General features: G+C 48.6%; 1 protein-coding gene across 1 annotated transcript in view; it reads right to left on the reverse strand.

The window, feature by feature from the left end:
* The window catches only part of RIMS4 (regulating synaptic membrane exocytosis 4), a 53,472-nt gene that overhangs the window by 3,907 nt on the left and 31,443 nt on the right, over window positions 1-18,122 (reverse strand). The window contains exons 2-4 of the mRNA XM_039864416.1: window positions 13,113-13,251; window positions 1,007-1,119; window positions 608-709 (exon numbers count right to left, since the gene is read on the reverse strand). Coding sequence (XP_039720350.1) covers window positions 608-709; window positions 1,007-1,119; window positions 13,113-13,251 — 354 coding nt within the window. The remainder of the gene's footprint in view (window positions 1-607; window positions 710-1,006; window positions 1,120-13,112; window positions 13,252-18,122) is intronic.

The raw sequence follows: 18,122 nt of genomic DNA on the forward strand, positions 1-18,122 counted from the left end.
GGGTGAGTTCTAGTGTGGGCCCCAAAGAGTAGGCAAAGGGCACGGCAGACGGAAGCCACCAACTCACTGCTGGGGATCGAAGCACCCCGTGGGGTGTGGGGAGGAGGTAACTCCAGCAAGTGGGGTGGTGGGTATGGGTTGTGGGGTGCAGCCATGGTTGTGTGGGACCTATTCCACCCCCTTGGGTAGTCTTGCCTGCCTCCCCACTTCTGCTCACCCTGTAGTCACCTGTTTCCTTTGTCTCTGACTCACCCACCCTTTCCCTGGCTTATACATTCATTGCTATCTATTCACTCAACAAATGTCTGCTGAGCACCCACTGTGTGCCAAGCATCCTAACAGGCACTGGGGTACAACCATAAACAAGAAAGATGGTCCATGTTCTCCAGGAGCTCAGTCCAGCAGGGGAGGCTGACAAGGTCAGCTGATAATCTCAACTGGGTCCCCAGAACAAACCCTGACTCACCAGTTCTATATGAGTCACTAGAGATGAAACAAAGGGGTCCCACACAGTGGGGCTCAATTTTCTCTCTTCTAGACTCAGGTATCCCTCCAGACATTCTCCCTGACCTCCACCCCTGCCTCGCAGATGGAAGGCATCCCACACCTGGCAGTGTCTTGGAGCCTGGCTTGGCCGTCAGTCCCCGAGCCTGGATAATGTCCACTTCGAGCTGACCATTCCGCTCCTGCAAGCCGATCTCGACGTCCCCTGCAAGAGCCCCCAAGACGAGACTAGGAAGCAGCTTCAAGCCTAAGTCAAGGACTCAGATCCTCCTGCTCCCAGCCCAAAACAAGACCAAAACCAACTCCCACACCACATGCCTGGGCTCTGCTGAGGGCTTGGCAAGTGTGGACCAGGCTCCAGATTGGGTGTCAGCAGATGCAGCCAAAGCAGAGGGGAAGAAAGCAGAGATGCAGAGCTTCTGGTGGGACCGCCCCCTTTGGAAGAGGATGCAGGGCTTCTGGCGAGACCCCTCCCTTTTGGAACAGGTCTTAGGGCACTCACCCATCGGCGTGGTGGCCAGGGTCTGGCGGCCCACAAACTGCGCTGGCCCCATGCTGCCCAGGAAGTCACTGAACTGAGCGTCTGATGCCAGGCAGACTCCTCCATAGTTAAGGCTGCAAGAAGGAAGAATGAAACAAAAACAAAAGTTCCTGGAGCTGACCGAAGGCTATGACGAGTCGGAGGTCAGTTCTAGAAGGTGCCTCATGCTATGACGATTCTGTCCGCATCTATCACCCAGCCTCAGGCAGATCCGTGTCCTGTATCTCTCACCTTCTTTCTATCTTCATGGCCCTAAAATTCCAGCCCCGACTCCAAAATTCTAGGGCTTAGCTTTTGTGTCCTGTACCATCTCCCTATGTCTCCTCGCAAAGCCTTAGGTTTCACCTCTGTGAAATGGGTATGGTGATACCTGCCTCTTGAGGTGGTTGGATGATGCTTGTCAGTACTTGGCTCAGGCTGTTTAGTGCCCTGGTACTCAAAGTGTGATCCAGAGGCCATCGGCATCGCCCGGGAGCTCATTGAAACAGAACTGCACCCCACTCCACCCCCAGCTGCTGAGTCAGAATCTGCTTTTTAACACGAGCCCCAGAAGACTTGTTCGCACCTGACAGATTGAGAGGCACGGGACCAGCCGCTTGGCCTCGGAGGTCTGCGTTAGTTGTTGCTGTAGGCTGCTCAATGTTTCCCCCTCTTCCTTTGGGAATAAGACCTAAAATATCCTTTGGGGGGCCTCTCCCCAAGACATTGATTCCTATGGAGCAGAGCAGACCTGGCTCCAGAGGCTGGTATGAGCTCGGCCTGGCCAGTCAGGGTGTTCCTTCCCTTGACCAGTGTGAGTGGCTCAGAGATGGGCTTGTGCCCCGATTCAGCCCACAAGAATCTAGCCGGGAATATTTCTTTGAACTGTAGGGAGTGAGAAGCTCTCTTCCACCAGATGTGAACCCAAGATAGAAAACTGGAGTCTTCGGCAGTTAACCTGCGATTCTCTAGAATCCATGAACGAAGCCGTAAAACTGCTAGCATTGCATGAGCTCCTGGATCAACTCTGCCTGAAGCGAATGTCATTTTTGTTGTTGTTGTTGTTACACAAGCGAATAACAACAGCGACAATCACAATAATAATAAGATATTTTCCTTAAGCCAATTTTAGTTTTCTCTTTCCCATGTCTGAAATGAAAATAATAATGTTACCATCTCCTAGGTCTGTTGTAGCAAATGAGATGAGGTATCAAATACCATGCTTGATGTACCTCTATTGTCTTTAGGAGCAAACCACCACAGAAAGTTTTTTTTTTTTTTTCCCCACTTTTAGCACTATTATTCACATGAGGATGCCAAGCCTCAGCTGGTCTAAAGCCCTAGAGTGCACAGGGCAGAGTCAGTATTTGAATACAATACTTCTAACACCAATCCCAGATGACTTTCCACCTGCGTGCGTTCCAAGAGTAACAGCTAGCTTTTAATAAGCACCTACTGTATACCAGGTTTCACAGAGCAGCCAAGGAGGTCTTTGAGTAGGAGGAGGAAGCTGCCTTGGGCCTCAAGAGCACTGCATGCTTTGGTCATTACCCTGGGAGTGCCCCATGAACCACCCCAGCCAAAGCTCCGCTTTTGGGCAACCTGCTGGGATCTTGGCCTTGAAGGAGCAGGAGGAGCTTACAAGAAAGGTTGGCTTTCTGGCTCTGCCCAACATGGATGCTCCCTTCTGCTTCCGGACCACTCAGCTACTTTATCTATCCCAAAGTTCTTCAGAGATGACAATCCAATCGTGGTCCTCTCTTCCTGCCTCCAGGTCTCCACAGTCTAGACGTGCTCCCTCGTGCCCGAACCAGATCTTTCTGACATTATACCTAATTGTTAATTCACAAAATCCCATAGTTGGCAGAGGATTCACCCACTTGCTCAACAGACAGTTACAGGAGAAAGTTCTCTAACCCAGCAGATTAGAAGACTGAGGTCTGGAGTGAGAAGGACACCTGCCTGTCTATAGGATGGTCTATATGATGCAGCGCTTGCTGCTAACCAGGCTACTTCCCGATTCAAGTCGCCCAATAGTATTTTGCACCTTTATGTATAAAATTCCAAGCAAGGTACTGAAGGGATCAAAGAAGACCCTGTATACAACTTACCATTTTGCTAGCCAAACGTGTTGCTCCTAAAGAGGTGATTAAAAAAGACAACATAACGAGGCACAACCAGTCCCCTACCCACTCACACCGGACTGGGCACCCAAGTACCAAGCCCTACTATGTCTCAGCACCCTGCCAGGCTCCAGGGCTACAAGGCTGAACAACACAAAGTCCTGCCCTCATGGACTGTACATTCTGGTGTGACTCTTGTAGTGGTTCTATTGAAGGAGGCTTCTGTTCAGTTGACATGCAAGGACGCTGAGGTTCAACAAAGGAAAGCCGCTCGCCAAAGGTCACACAGTGAGGGGGTGGGAGAAGTGGGATTTAAACCTTGGTCTGCTTGTGGAAGCCACCTTTCAGCTGGCTGCCCCGGCACACGATAACTTCCCCTTGTCTGGGACCGATCCCAATGCACAGCGTAGGCTCCCAGAAGCCCAGTGTGTGTTTCTGAGCCTGGTAAACACTGTGCGTTCATTTCCTCCTGGGCACACAGCTCAATCCACTTCGGAGCCTTGTAAATAACTGTGGCCAATAAATATAAGCGGCAGGGATGTGGTCCACTTCCAGGCCTGGCCTGTACAAACCTCCCACATACCATCTCTCATGCCTTAAAATGGCTACTGTCAAAAACAAAACAAAATTTAAAACAGAAAACAACAACTGCTGGCAAAGATGTGAAGAAACTGGAATCCCTGTGCACTGTTGGTGGGAATATAAAATGGTACAGCCCCTGTAGAAAACAGTAAGGCAGTTCCTCAAAAAAAATAAAAATGGAACTACCATATGACCCAGCAATTCCACTTCTGGGTACATACCAAAAAACAAACAAACAAAAAACTGAAAGCAGGCTTTCTAAGAGATATTTGTACACTCGTGTTCATAGAAGCATTACTTACAATAGCCAAAAGGTAGAAGGCAATCCAAGTAACTATCAATGGATGGATGGATAAGAAAGGTGTGGTATACATCCACGACGGAATACTATTCAGCCATAACAAGGAAAGAAGACCTGACACATGTTACAGCATGGATAAACCTTGAAGATGTTATGCTAAATGAAATACGCCAGTCACAAAAGGACAAATACTATACGATTCCACATATACGGGGAATCGAATTCATAGAGACAGAAAGCAGAACGGTGTTACCGAGGCTAGGTAGTGGGGGAGTCAATGTTTAATGAGTACAGAGTTTCCCTTTAATAAGAGGAGAAGAGTCCTCTTACTAAAGAGGATGGATGGTGGTGAAGGTAAAATGGTTATGACAGTAAATTTGATATTGTGTGTATTTTACCACAATTAAAAACAAAAACAAAAACTTCTCACATATGATCTCTCTTCCCCCATCAACGTTGCTGGCAGAGGGTCCTGAGGCCCTAAGGATGGTGAAGCCACAAGAGAAAAAGGAGCCTGGGGCCAAAAGACTAGAAATATCTGTATCGGCAAACACCTGTATTGACGTTTGCATGAATAAGAAATAAACGTTTTTATGAAGTCATTGATTGGAGAGGCAGGTTATTGCAACTGGCTTTCCTTAAACCCAGTGACCTTGTCTCCTGGCCAGAGCTGATGGGGTCGAGGGGTAGACACTGGACTCAAGCTCAAACAGACACTCTCTGGGAAAACAGAAAGAGAATCCCAGAGGCTAAAAGTCATGAGAAACTGAGCCATGTGAATGGTCTGCCCTCGCAAAGAGTCCCAAACTACTAGCTGGCCAGTCCTGGCAGCTCTGCTCTCCTCAACCACGTGAGATATCCCAGCACTGTCCCCCAAAATTGTTTTTACTTAAGTTATCAGCAGAGTTGCTGGCAAGATAATAATTTGACACTTTAGCCTGCACGCTTTTCATTTTCATGATTTTCTACCACCCCCTGCCACCCTTTCCCCACTCAGGCAGTAGCCAGAGAAGAAGACAGATTCTTGGCTTTTAAGCTTCAAATCCAAGAAGAAACAGACTTAGAAGGATAGGTACAAAATTAGGCTCTCCTGGCCCCAAACAAACAAAAAATCCCCAGCCTGGGAGGGCAGAAGATGTCAGGCAGGGACAGAAGGGAGCTGAGATGCTGGAGGATCCTCGACGAAGGTCTGGGTCCCTGGGCTGGGCTGGGCTGAGGGATGACAGGAAGTCTCAGCTAGGCTTGGGAATCTGAAAGCAGAGGGGACTTGTGCCCATCCTTTTATTAGGTGGAGCTGAGAAAAGGGCACGATGCTTTGCAGAAACGGCTGCCTGGTGTCTTGTCAAGTGAACCTGTGAGAGTCTGAGGCTCTATTGTCCCTCCAGGCACCAGAGGGGAACATATGTTCCCACTGTACCCGAGAGGAGGCCAAATCAAGACAGAAGCAGAGTGGTATTTGAATCCAAGCAGTCGGGCTTCTGAATCTATTTTCTCAACAATTATGCAACAGTATCATAGAGAAAGTACGCGAAAAATAATTTAAATATCTGGGGATGGAAGTGTGTACCATTCTTGCAAAACCAAAGAGCCTTAATTAACAGCACCACGGCTAAGAACTAGACTCTCTTGCAAAGGCTGGTGACACAGCCTTTCCTCCACAGCCCCGGCTCGTTTCCATCCCACCCTCCTGGCCATCTGAAGGGCTCGGGAGGGGTCCAAGCTCCATTCTGTAAAGAGGGTCTGGTCTCCAAAAGCCCGAGAAATAGCGGTGCCTCTTGAATCCCAAGTCACTAAAGGAGCACAGCCTCCCAGACAGAGTCGGCCTTCTGCAGCCTGAAATTGAAAGTTTCCTCCAACGTCGTCATTGTCTGCTCCTTGGTTCCTGGTGGGACTGTGAGCAGACAATGGGGAACTGGCAGGCCTGGTAATTAGCAGTAATTGTTTATAATATCTGGGAGGCTGCCGGATTTCCCATCCCAGGGTGCCTCGCTGGCTGCCAAGGAACCAAGCAGACACCCCAGAAATCCTAGGTGTGTTATCGCATCCTCCATGGGGCTGGAGGAAAGAAGAATACAGAGGTGGCAGGTCCCTGTTGGCCAGAGAACCAACTGCATCAGACACCCCACTACACTTTGGGGTCTTCCCAGGAGCAGGACAAAAGACAGAGGATGTAGTCAGAGATGCTTCTACTTCTCGCTAGACAACCGCTTGTTGTATGACCTCTGGCAAGTTGCTGTGGTCTCTGCACTTGAATCTTATCTGCAAATAAGACCACACCTTCCTAATGAACAGTGCGCAGCCATTCCATTGGTGGGTGCCTGTGCTGTACCAGTGTTAAATGTACTGAAAATCTGTGCCCATTGGATCCATTTGCAAAGGGGTAGGAAAGAGCTTGCGGAACTGTTAAGTACTATATACGTGCTACTATGTAGACCATGCAGTGGGAACTCTACAATAGTTCAGTGCCGAACCCTCCAGCTAGCCCCAAAATGGGAAAATATAGTGGTTAAGACGACTTTGGCACAATACGGACCTTGAGTTCCAGTGCTAAGTAACCTGGGGTAGGTTTTATAAGCTCTCTGAGCTGCTGTTTCCCACATATAAAATGAGAATATATTGTGATCACCTTGCTGCTGAGTTGCTGGGGAGAATCTATGAGATAACCAGGCAAGGCGCTTAGCACAGGGCCTAGCATGCAGTATTTGCTGAATGAATAAAGAATTGCAATCCCCTGGCCTGCTGGTCCCTGCTGCCCAGCCAAGGAGAGCCTCTTCTCCCTCTTCATGGCATTTTCATGGCACTTCTGATTCCAGATGTGTTAGGAAGTGCAGAATCTGGATGCCTGAGACCAAGCCCAGGCCATCTGGGGTTGGGGGAGGGGAGCGGCAGCTGGTTCTTCCTGGGGGCACATGCCATGCAGAGGCCTGAAACAGGATTACAACTCATATTCTGCTGGCCTTTTATTTTGTGTTAATGGTAAAATGAGATTACCTCCATTTCAAATCCTGTTAGTTTTGTCTGAAGAGCTGAAACCCATATTTTTTATTATTAATCTTCGAGTTCAGTTTGGCCCTGGACTTTCTGTGCTGTCGATGGTTAGAGAAGTAATTGGGTTATTGGGGGGTTGACTCTATTCTCTTTTCCAGACCTGTCTCAACTGTGTCTGGAATTAAAAGGCTTCATAGCACATGTTTACGAGTTATACGGTTCTGAAAGGTTTTAGTGTTTTATGGGCTCTCTGTCCATCCAATTGCCTCCTGCCCCACATGTCCACCCATCCGTCCATCCACCTTCCCACAGACTGTAACAAGAAATATACGTTCCAAAAAATTACTGTGCGATGCAAAATTCTGCAATAAAAATCACAGAGTTTACGGGAGAAATGGGGTTAGGGGTGCGACACCCAAATATTACATCATTATCACATCCAAAAAAAGAAAAAGCCAGGAACATAGTAAAAATGGTAGCATAATCTTATACACATTAAATGGTTAAGAAAAGCATAAATACTACAATAAATATGGTACTTTACCTTGAAGATGACTTGAAGTTTGTAGAAATGAGTGTCAGAAGGGTTGTAGCCTAAGAGTTACTGCAAAGGGGGGAAGGAGGGCAGTCGAAATGGAACGGGAAGTTGTAACACCAGGTGTGGCCGGGATAACACGCAGGAGTTGAGGGAGTGGGGAGATATTCGAGGTGTGTGTGTGTGTCCTACATGGGGGCAAGTTTCTGTGTTCACCAAGTGTTTCCCGTGGATAAAATCAGACCTGAGCAAAGGCAAAATGTGTGTGGTGCTCAAATTATTCCCTAATACTTCAACCACATTAGAACAAATTCACGTTTTCAAACAAATGTTATAGCAGAGTTGGCTCCACACGGGGATACACAACATCGCGCAAGCCTGACTCTGGCTTGTCCAGCATTCGAGATGTTTCCCAAGCCTGCCCTCCACCTCCACCCCATCCCTCCCCACCCCCGCCCTAAGAGTGTGGCTCACAGGCATGAAGCCAAAGATTCGATTTTTTATTGTATTTATCAAAAACTAGGTCATGAGCCAAGCACTATAGTACTAAGTTATCAATATTAACTCATTTAACCCTCATTTAACAACTCCATGAAAGCTAGGTACTTGTTATCAATATTTCACCGAAGGGGAAATCAAAGCACAGAAATGTTAACTAACCCAACCAAGGTCACTCTGCCAGTAAGTGGCAGACTTGGGATTTGAACTCCAGGAGTGTGGTCCAGAGTTCATGTTCTAAACCACTCTGCTATACTGTCTCCATGTGCCTTGAGGGAGCCATAGCCTTGCCCAGAGCAGAGCACGGAGATTTGCAGTTTATGCTTCCCAGTCAGGCAAGCCCGCTCACTAGTTGTAGAGACGCATTCTTCACTTCTCAGAGCCTGGGTCTCCTTTTCGGTGAAGTAGGAATGAACAATGAATGATAGGATACCTCCCTCGTGCTGTTATAGTATTAAATGAGGTAAACTTCTCAGAACAGACTCTGGCACAATCAAATGCTGAGAAAACACTAGTGCTTACAAACCCCCTGTCTTCTAGTCCATGGCCACATCTAGTCCTGGTTTTGTTCTTCAGGCACAATGACTCTGTTAAAAGCAGAAGCAGGGAAAAGAAAGAGTATTCTGACTATACTCACTTGGCCTCCTGGGCCTTTGCTGATTAGGAAAGAGCCTCAGCAAGAATGAGACCCTGAGCCCGGGTGCAGTGGCCCTGCCATCAGCTCATACTCTGCTTTCTAGGGCTGTGGGCACAGTGACCCAGACACCCAGGGAGCTGAATGCTGATGTCCCAGACACCTCGGGACAACAAGGAGCCGAGGAAAAGGGCAAGAGGGGTGCTGGCAGCCACCTCTGAGAGCTGTGGGCCCTGATCCTGATGGAGACTGGTGGGGAGGGAGAGTGGAATGTGTGTGTGCCTCTATTCAAAGTTCCAACCTCTAATTCATTGAAATGTGCAGAGGATCACCCAGGGCCAGGCCCCATGCTGGGCAGGCACCTAACCCAGTGCCTAGACAGACACACAGATGACAATTTCAGTAGAGTAGGGGGTGCTGTGGAGGTAGGGGGTGGGCAGAAGGGGCTGTGAATGCGACTGATACAATCATAGGACTCGCAGACCATGCTGTTCCATGTCCCCTGCCCACGTCCAGGGCAGACATTGCTAATCAACCTGAACACTCATGCCAAGCCTGGACTGTGCTCCAGAATCTTTCTCAACATAGCACACTCCAGGGAGCCACTATCAATTAACTGACGCTGGCACATGAGATAAAGCTTATGTGCCAGTTCTTAGCTGAGATCTGGAGGAGGGATGAGTCAGAGGGTGGAGAGGGGGTAGAAAAGGGGGTGCCAGGTAGAGGGGGCAACGTATGAAAGGCCTAGAGGTGAGACAGAGGGAAGCGTAAGAGGTTCAGGGTGCTGAAGCGGGGACACGTGGCTGGGGACTGGCAGAGGCTGGCAGAGGTCAGAGAAAGTAAGTGCCGAGTGACATCCTATGGAGTTTAGACCAAAAACAGAAATTGCAGGTATCCGGGCAAGAGTGATAAGAGGCCTCACCAAGGGCGTCGGGATGGGGAGAAATGGGTGGAAATGAAACGGCAGAGCCCAATCATAGATGGGCTCTAAGGATATGGAGTGTGAGAGAGAGGGAGCCACCTGGGAGGACCCCAGGTTTCTTGTCTGGGCAGCCCGGAGATGGTGGCACTCTGCAGCCAGACAAGGTAGCAGGCTCTGCTGGTCTCCTCGCTTCCATACCCACTGACCCTCGCCATGTCACGCTGACTTCAAACTGCCAGCACATGTGTTCCTGTGGTCCCCGAGGAATTCCTCTGGCCTCCAGAGCCCACTGTGCTGCAGGCGAGTCAACCAGTAACTGATGAGGGTGGGAGTATAAATACTTGAACTCCCTCGCCTCCTGGGGGATGACTCTCAGACGCATGTCCCACACTGGCTCCCATCAGGACGAAGCCCCGGATGCTCGCAGTGGCAGCTGGCTTCTCGACACACACGTAACTGGATGCCGTCCCTGCCCCCCCGCCTCATGTGCTCCTCTGCCTTGGGTTTCTGGAATTACCTCCCGTGAGCAACCTGCACTCAAATCCGTGTCTCGGGTCTGGTTCTGGGGAACCAAAACTAAAGCAGATGGTCCAGGCAGTATCTCGGGTTTCAGCGGGGTGGGGGGTGTGAGGGGGCAGGTCCAGGGAGGTGCACTGTTCTCATGGCCCTTTTTCAGGGTGCTTGAACCCCTACCCTTTGTCTGGGGAAGATGGGCCTGCTGGTGGGGAGCAGAGGTTGGCTGGTTGCCAAACCCACAGTTGTTCCCTTCCAACCTTGACATTCAGAACCCCAATTTTCAATTAGGCAGAAAGGGGCTCAGGGAAAGAAAGTCCTTCCCCAGCTTCAGGAGATAAAGCAGAATCAGTCCGGTATGCTGAGGTCTACAGAGGGAAAAGATGGAGGGACTTGGGGACCAGAAATCCTGACAGATGCAGCCATTAAATGAGGGAGAGTCAAATATAATGGTTAAAGGCAGACTCCAAACGTCTGAATTCGAATTTCAGCATTTGGAGCCACTTACTAGCTGTGTGACCTTGGGCAAGTTAATTCACCTCTCTTGGCTTCCATTTTCTTGGCTGTAAAATGGGGATATTAACATTCCCAGCATCATCAGGTTGTTATAAGAATTAAACAAGTCAATATATGTAAATGCACTTAGGGCAATGCCTGCACACGGCCAGTGCTCTATACGTGTTAGCTCTAGATCATTATCACTGCTAAATCGGGGCCACTCAACCTTAACATGCACGTGAACCACCTAGGGACCCTGTTAAAACAGATTCCGATTCAGGGAGTCTACAGTCGAGCCTGAGATGCTGTACTTCTACCAAGCTCCCAGGACGCTGGGCTGTGGACCACGTCTTGAACATCAAGGGCTGAAGCCACTGTTAGCTGGTACTGTGTAACCTGGAGCCCGAGGACCTTCACTGACAGACAGAACGGCCCGACCCATATGTACCAAGACCTGGGAAGGATGTAGCGTTTCCAAAGTTCTCTTTGGAACTTTGCAGCTCTTACCACGCTCCTAGCTGCTGGTCAGAAGAAGGCAGGGTCCCGGAGGTGCCCAGCCCAACTGTCTGGCACACTGTAGATGTTCGATCCCATTTGCCAAAATGAAGATCCACGTGAGAACACCCCTGTGCCCACTTGCAGGAATACACATGGTGACCCAGTGCCTGAGGCCGACAGACCTGGAAGTGCCCAGGGCCACAGGCTTGTGGGAGCTGCTCAAGAGCACTGGCTTCCCATAAGCCTCAGCTGGACTGGCAGAAGCCCAAGAGGAGGACGGTCACACCTCCTCCTGTTTCAGAGCCTGGCATCTGGGTCCTGCCAGTGCCCAAAATACCTCTAGAACAAGGAGGAGGCCGACCACATCTCCAGGTCCCCACCTGTCCCTTCACCGTCCCTTCCTTACCCAGGTGTTGGGCAGGGTAGTAGCACCTGGCTGGGCTCAGCCCCTCTCAAGAGGGCAAGACTCTGCCCTCTGCTGATCTCTGTACTCTAACCCACTCAATCTTCCCTCAATTGGGCTCAAGACACCCACCCAAAACCTTTTAATAATAATGATCACAGCCAACATTTATCCCGTGCTTACTCTGTGCTAAGTACTTTATAGACACGATTGTATTTGAGAGGATCACTGTATCTGTTAGGATGTAATTGGCCTCAAGGAGCAAAATACCCAACTAACAGTGGCTGAGTTAACAACAAGCAACAATCATCACAGCGAATAATAAACATCGCCTGCTATGCGCCAGTCACTGCTCTAAGTGCTTTCGCATATATTATTTCATTTATAACCCTCACACAAAAACTTTATTAGGGGTCTGTACTACTATTGCCCCCTTTCTGTAGATGAAGAAACTGGGCTCAGAGAGGAAATGTAACTTCACCAAAGTCACACAGCTACTAAGAAGCTGAAATGAAGTACAGACCAAAGTTGACTCAAGTCCTGGCTTTGAATCTCTCTGTAATGTAAGTAGGTCCCTGGTCCCTTAAAACACACAATAGCAAATGGCACAAGAGCCACCTCCCAAGCACCTGCCATGTGTAGGCATCGCATTCCTTCTGCACAATACCCTCCTATGCTGCTCCCCTTGGAGAAAGTTGTGTGACATCACTGAGCCTTTATCTCCTATTCTATAAAATGGTAATATGGGTTTGACTTCCTGTTGCTGCTCACTGCACCACATCGCCGTCCCGTGACCTGGTCCTCTGATCTGCCTGGAAGTCAACAGGCCAGTCTGCTGGCCTCCTGAAGCCTAGGCAGGCCAAGGAACACACCTAGCCAAGGCCACTCAGTGTCAGCAGCAGAGCCAGGACTAGGACCCGCACCTCCTGACCCCTGAAACTCAGCAGGAACCCACTGCTACCCAGATGCCCAGAATGTCTTCCTCCAAGTTTGGCTGCTTTGCCAAGTTTCTCAGGTTAAAGAAAACGTTTGTTCCCTTCTTCCTCCTCCTCCTCTCCCTTCCGCCTGTCCTCCTCTTCTCCTCGCCCTCCAGAAAGTCTCCCTAGGAGGTGGGTGGAACAGAAGCATCTGCCAAAGCAAGGCCATTCACAGAGGCCGGAGATGCCCGGTTTAGGAGGGGCCGGGGGTGGGACAGCTTTCAGCCGCAGGAGCCGAAATGGGAGGGCGTGGAAGGTGGAAGCCAAGCACTGGCCGATGCTCTTTATAAAGATTAGCCCGTTTAATCTTCAATGACACCACTATAAGGTGAGTATTATCCTCATTTTACAGGTGAGGAAACTGAGGCACAGAGAGGTGACTTGACCAAGGACACAGCCGGCGAGTAGTGGAGCCAGGATCCAAATCCGAGTAGTCAGTCGCCAAAGTCTGGCTCTCCTCACTCTCCCTTGGAGGTTCCTTGCTTCATCATCACCTCCCTTCTGAAGATGGGACGGCCCAGGAGCCCTGAGCCAATGCCCTCCCAGCCTGAAGCCCCTGCCCCACACCAGAAAAGACCGAGAGCCAGGATGGCCACCGGCCGGGCCCCACACTCACTTGCCCTCCGAGCCGTAGCTGTTCATGCTGTCCTCGATGGACTCGTGGCTGGCCTGGCGCAGCGTCCGGCTGGGCATCTCCACCGCCAGGCCCGTCTCCGTGCTCCTCTGGATGGCCCCCTTCAGCCTCCGGCTGTCCCCTTCTGGGCAGAGAGGCCAAGAGAGGTGGGGAAACAGACATGGGGTGGAAGGGGACAGAGAGGCGAGACATCTGGTTAGCATTCGGCACCGATGGCTGCCTCGCTTTGGCCCCCACCCTCCTCTTACCACCAGTCTGACCTGCACCCACCCTCCCGGGGCAGCCTGCCCTTCATATCCACCAAACACACAGTCTCACATGCATTCTCTCAACTGACGGATTCATTTACATGTACTGTTTCTCCCCGTTGAATTCACTTCTCTGCAACGCCTCCAAATCACTTTTCCTCCTCTTCTTCAGCTGCTATAGATTGAGCACCTACTATGTATCACACTCTCCTCAAGTGCTTTGCATGGATTTGGACCAGGGCTTCTCAAACCCAGCGCAACTGGATGGGGATTGCTTTGTGGTCAGTGGCGTCCTGTGCATAGACGGTCTGACAGTATCCTTGGCCTCTACCCAGTAAATATCAAAAGCACCCTCTGGTCCAGATGTGGCAATCGAAAATGTCTTCAGACATTCTCAGACACCCCCTGGGGGCAAAAGTCACCCATGATTTGAGGACCGCTGATTTAGACCACTGGCTCTGAAACCAGACTGCTCAGATTCAAATCCTGAATCTTTTTCACTCACTATGAGACTTTGGGCAAATTACTCAACCTCTCTGTGCCTCTGTTTCCCCAACTGTAAAATGGGAGAACAAGGTTTTTATGAGGACAAATGCCCCCAGAGCATTCCACAATCTAGTACTCTTTATCTGGGACCCTAGAACAGCTGTCGATCACCACACGAGTGAACCTGGCTTTGCAATCAGACAGCCCAGGTGGAGTCCCAGGCAAGCTGACCTTGGGCAAATTGGGTAGCACCTACTCCGTGGAGCTGTTGAGGGTTAAATGACAGAACACTTACCACAGTGCCTGGCACATAGTAGGTGCCAAACAAAAGTAGCTACAGACACTATAGAGAAAGACCTCCCAGCGCTCCCCAAATTTGCCCCCATCAACTGTCTTTCATGTTCCCTCTGACACACCACCTTCCTGACCTCATCAGTCCCCAATGTGGGGACTAAGGTTGTACCCAAACACACCAACAAGGTCCACCGTCTAACCTCAGCCATCTAACCCTTCCATTGGCCATCTCTTGCTCACAAAGTCACAGTCCCCAAAGTGACTGTCCCAATGCTTTCCCACACCCCACCCCATAGGTCCATCCATCCCAAGATGACTTTTGTCTTACTTGGCTGAAAAGATGTGTTTCTTTGACTTGCTCTTCCTCACTTCCAAATTTCACCATCCTCAAACATTCCAACTGCCCCGTGACCACCCCCCTCCTCTCCTCTGAGAGGAAGGGGTGACCCTTCTCCTTGCCAAGGCCGACTTGCCATCTGTTCTCCCCATTCTGCCTCCCCCATCCTCACCGGGAACTCTTCCCGGCATTCATCCTCTCCGGACCTTGAATCTGCCACCTTTCCATCGTCTCTTCTCTGCAAGTCTGCTCAAGGCTTTGCTTTTTCCACCGCCCCCTTCAACTAACACACTTCGGAGAACAGTCTCTGCCACCATATCGCCAACCACACACTCTCAGCTCTTACAGTCTGGCTTGCACTCCACCACCCCGTCCGCGTGGCTTACTAAGCCAGTCTCCAGTGACTGCTCGCAACCACACACAAGGGCCCTCTCTCAGCCCCCGACCCCTGAAGTGTGGCACTTCCTTCATTCACTTACGAAACACCTACTGAGTGCCTTCCTTCAGTAGGAAGCCCTCATGAAGATGTGAAACCCACTTCTAAGTCTAGTCTCCACTGATAAAAGTGGCTTCATCATCCATGGTCACCACAATGCTGTATCGGAGAAGCCTGGAGTTGGAGTCCTGTAAACTTTGGGGACCAATTATGGCTGGCCACTGTGACATACAAATAAATGGAGTTTGAATGAACCATTTTTGGCTATCCACTCACAATTGCTGCACCTAAAACATAAATGGTACAGCTTGAATTATCTCTCACAGGGTCCTAAGTCTCTCTTCTCCCAACTTGTGCAGAGTAACTGTAGGGAGAAAGGTTATTAGGGGTCAGGGGAGAGGGATGGTGTATGGATGGCTGGGGTCCTGCAGGAGGCAGCAACAACTTGGGATACCAAGACCACTGTGTGCCAAACACCACACCCAAAGCTGGGGATATGAGAGAGAGAGTGGTGTGGTCCCTGCCTCCATGGAGTCACAATTCAGAGGGGGAGGCAGACATCAAACAGATGATCACATGGATTAATCACAAGCGTGTTAAGCGCTTTGAAGATCAAGTACAAGATGAAAGCACCCTTCGGGGGGCCAGAGGGAGGGGGACTAACATAGGCTACTGATTACTTCATCCTTTGAATGACAGCAGTTACTTCAGATCCCTCCTTCTTTGGCCTCTGTGATGGTGAATTCTAGCAGATCTTCTCTCTCTCCCTGATCATTAACCCCATCCCTGTATGTTAGGCCCTCACCAGTCAGTCAGTCCTTGGATTCTTTCTCTTTCTCTATCTAGATACTCTCCCTTGGTGACTTCACTCTGTTCCTACACCATGAAGACCACCATAAGTGGATCCCACGCCTCAATCTGTAGCCCTTCGTGTTGTCAAAAGCAATACTTCTGACGACATTCTCAACATTTCTACCTGGATGAGCAGGCTCCTTGAATGCAAACCGGCAAAAACTAAACCCATATCTGGTCTCACTTCTCCCAAACAACTCCTTCTGATTTATGTTCCCAACCATTCAAGCCACCCAGACACAAATCCCCAAGGACTTCTCTAACTTTTTCCCCTGCCACATCAGATGCTAAATTCTATAAAGTCTTGGCCCCTAATATCTCTTATAGCTCTCCTTTCTTGTCCATTTTCACAGCAAACCACCCTCATTACCTCAATTGTAACAGCCTCCTAACTGATCTCCCTGTTTCCAACCCATTCATCCAACAAGTCATTAACAGATTAACTATCTTAAATTACCACTTCAGACCAAGATATTCCACCTATACTAATTCATTCTACACATTTAATCACAAAAGTACACAAAGATATGCATGAAGAGATTCCTCACAATATCATTTACACAAATAAAATGCTGGAACCAATTGTCCATCAACAGGAGACTGGTTTACAAAATGACACATCTCATAGTAAAATACTGTGCAACTATTAAAAAAGAACCATCTAGATCTACGTATACAATGACACAGAAAGGTTGCCTCAATACACTGTGAAGTTAAAAAGGTATGTTAATGGATAGTATGTATAACGTAATACCATTTTTGTAAAGCTATAAGTAGCTTATATATATAATATATATTATATATATGTACCTTTATGTTTATGTATAGGCACAGAAAAATCTGGGAAGATATAAACCAAACTGTTAATAAGGAATAACTGTAGGGAGAAAGGTTGTTAGAGGAGGTGTGGGGAAGATCATTTTTGGTAATTTTTTAATCTAAGTATAACATGTATATAGAAAAGTACACAAACCTTAAGTGTACATCTTGATTTTCACAAACTAAATGCACCCATGTAATCAGCACCCAGATGAAGAATCAGAGCATCACTAGGCTCCCCAAAGCCCACTTCAGCCCAGTCTTCCGGGCTCTGTCTTGCTCCACAAAGGTAGCCATGCCCCTGATCTCTAACACCAAATATTGGTTTTGCTTGGTTTTGAAACTTATATTCAAAGCATGGCTTTGGGGGTGGGTAGGGTGGGGGTGCGCTGGTTTCTTCTGCGCAATATTATGCTAATTGTGTGAGATCCGCCCACATTGTTACATACAGTTGTAGCTGGCTTATCACCATGTCTATGTAGTATTCCACTGTAAATATGCCACATCTATTTATCCGTTGTACTGTTTATGAGCATTTGATTTTTTTCCCAGTTTAGGGCTATTAAGAATAATGCTGCTATAATTACTTTAGTGCACGGCCTGGTGAACATTTGTACCCATGTCTCTCAGAAGTATACCTAGGAGTGGAATTGCTGGGCCACAGGGCATGTATTTGTTCTGCTTTAGCAAGCATTGCCAAATGATTTTCTGAAGTAATTATACCAGTTTGCACTCCAACCAGCAAATTGGGGAGGTTTTATTTCTCTTTTGCCTGCTCCTATGTCTCTTGAAGTTTTAGTTAACTGTATTAATTCTATAACGTAAACGAAGGTAAAATACAAATTTGTAAATAAGTCACTTTCAATCATGCTATGATCCTATTTAAAACCTTAGAATGGCGCCTCCCTGCCTGCCAAATCAGGTGCAATCTTTGTACCCAAGCATTCAAGACTCTCTATTACCTGATTCCCTCCCCATCTTCTCTTGGTCTCCTCAGTCCCCACACCCCAGCCCAGCCCAGCCAGGCATCTCATTGCTCATGTCTGTCCTTAATAACTTCCTCCTCCTGCTTTTCTCTCCTTTACTTTCCCCCCTTCTTCACCTTCCCTATCTAAATTCTAACCAACCTCCATAGTTAAGCTTTAAATAACACTTATAACTTATTGGGCACTCACCAAACTCTTAGGGCTTTTGTGAGGATTAAATATAACAATTAAGTAATGTAATAATATAATAACACTGAATCCTCAGGATGTCCTAGGTGGGTGGTGGTACTCAGTAAGCACTCAACAAAGGTGGCTATTGTTAACATTATTATTACTATTTTGCCAGATACTGTGTCAAGTGTTTTTCATAGGCATCATCTCATTTAATTCTCACAATAAGTTGTGAGTGAGATAACTGCTACCCGAATTTGTTGGGAAATAAAATGAGGATCAAGAAGGTTAAGTAACTTTTCCAAGGACACATACAGCTATGAATGGCAGAGCTGGAATTCAAACCTAGGACTTTCTGGCTCC

This window comes from Pteropus medius, unplaced genomic scaffold (genome assembly GCF_902729225.1).
Source record: "Pteropus medius unplaced genomic scaffold, Ma_sr-lr_union100, whole genome shotgun sequence".
Lineage (NCBI taxonomy): Eukaryota > Metazoa > Chordata > Mammalia > Chiroptera > Pteropodidae > Pteropus > Pteropus medius.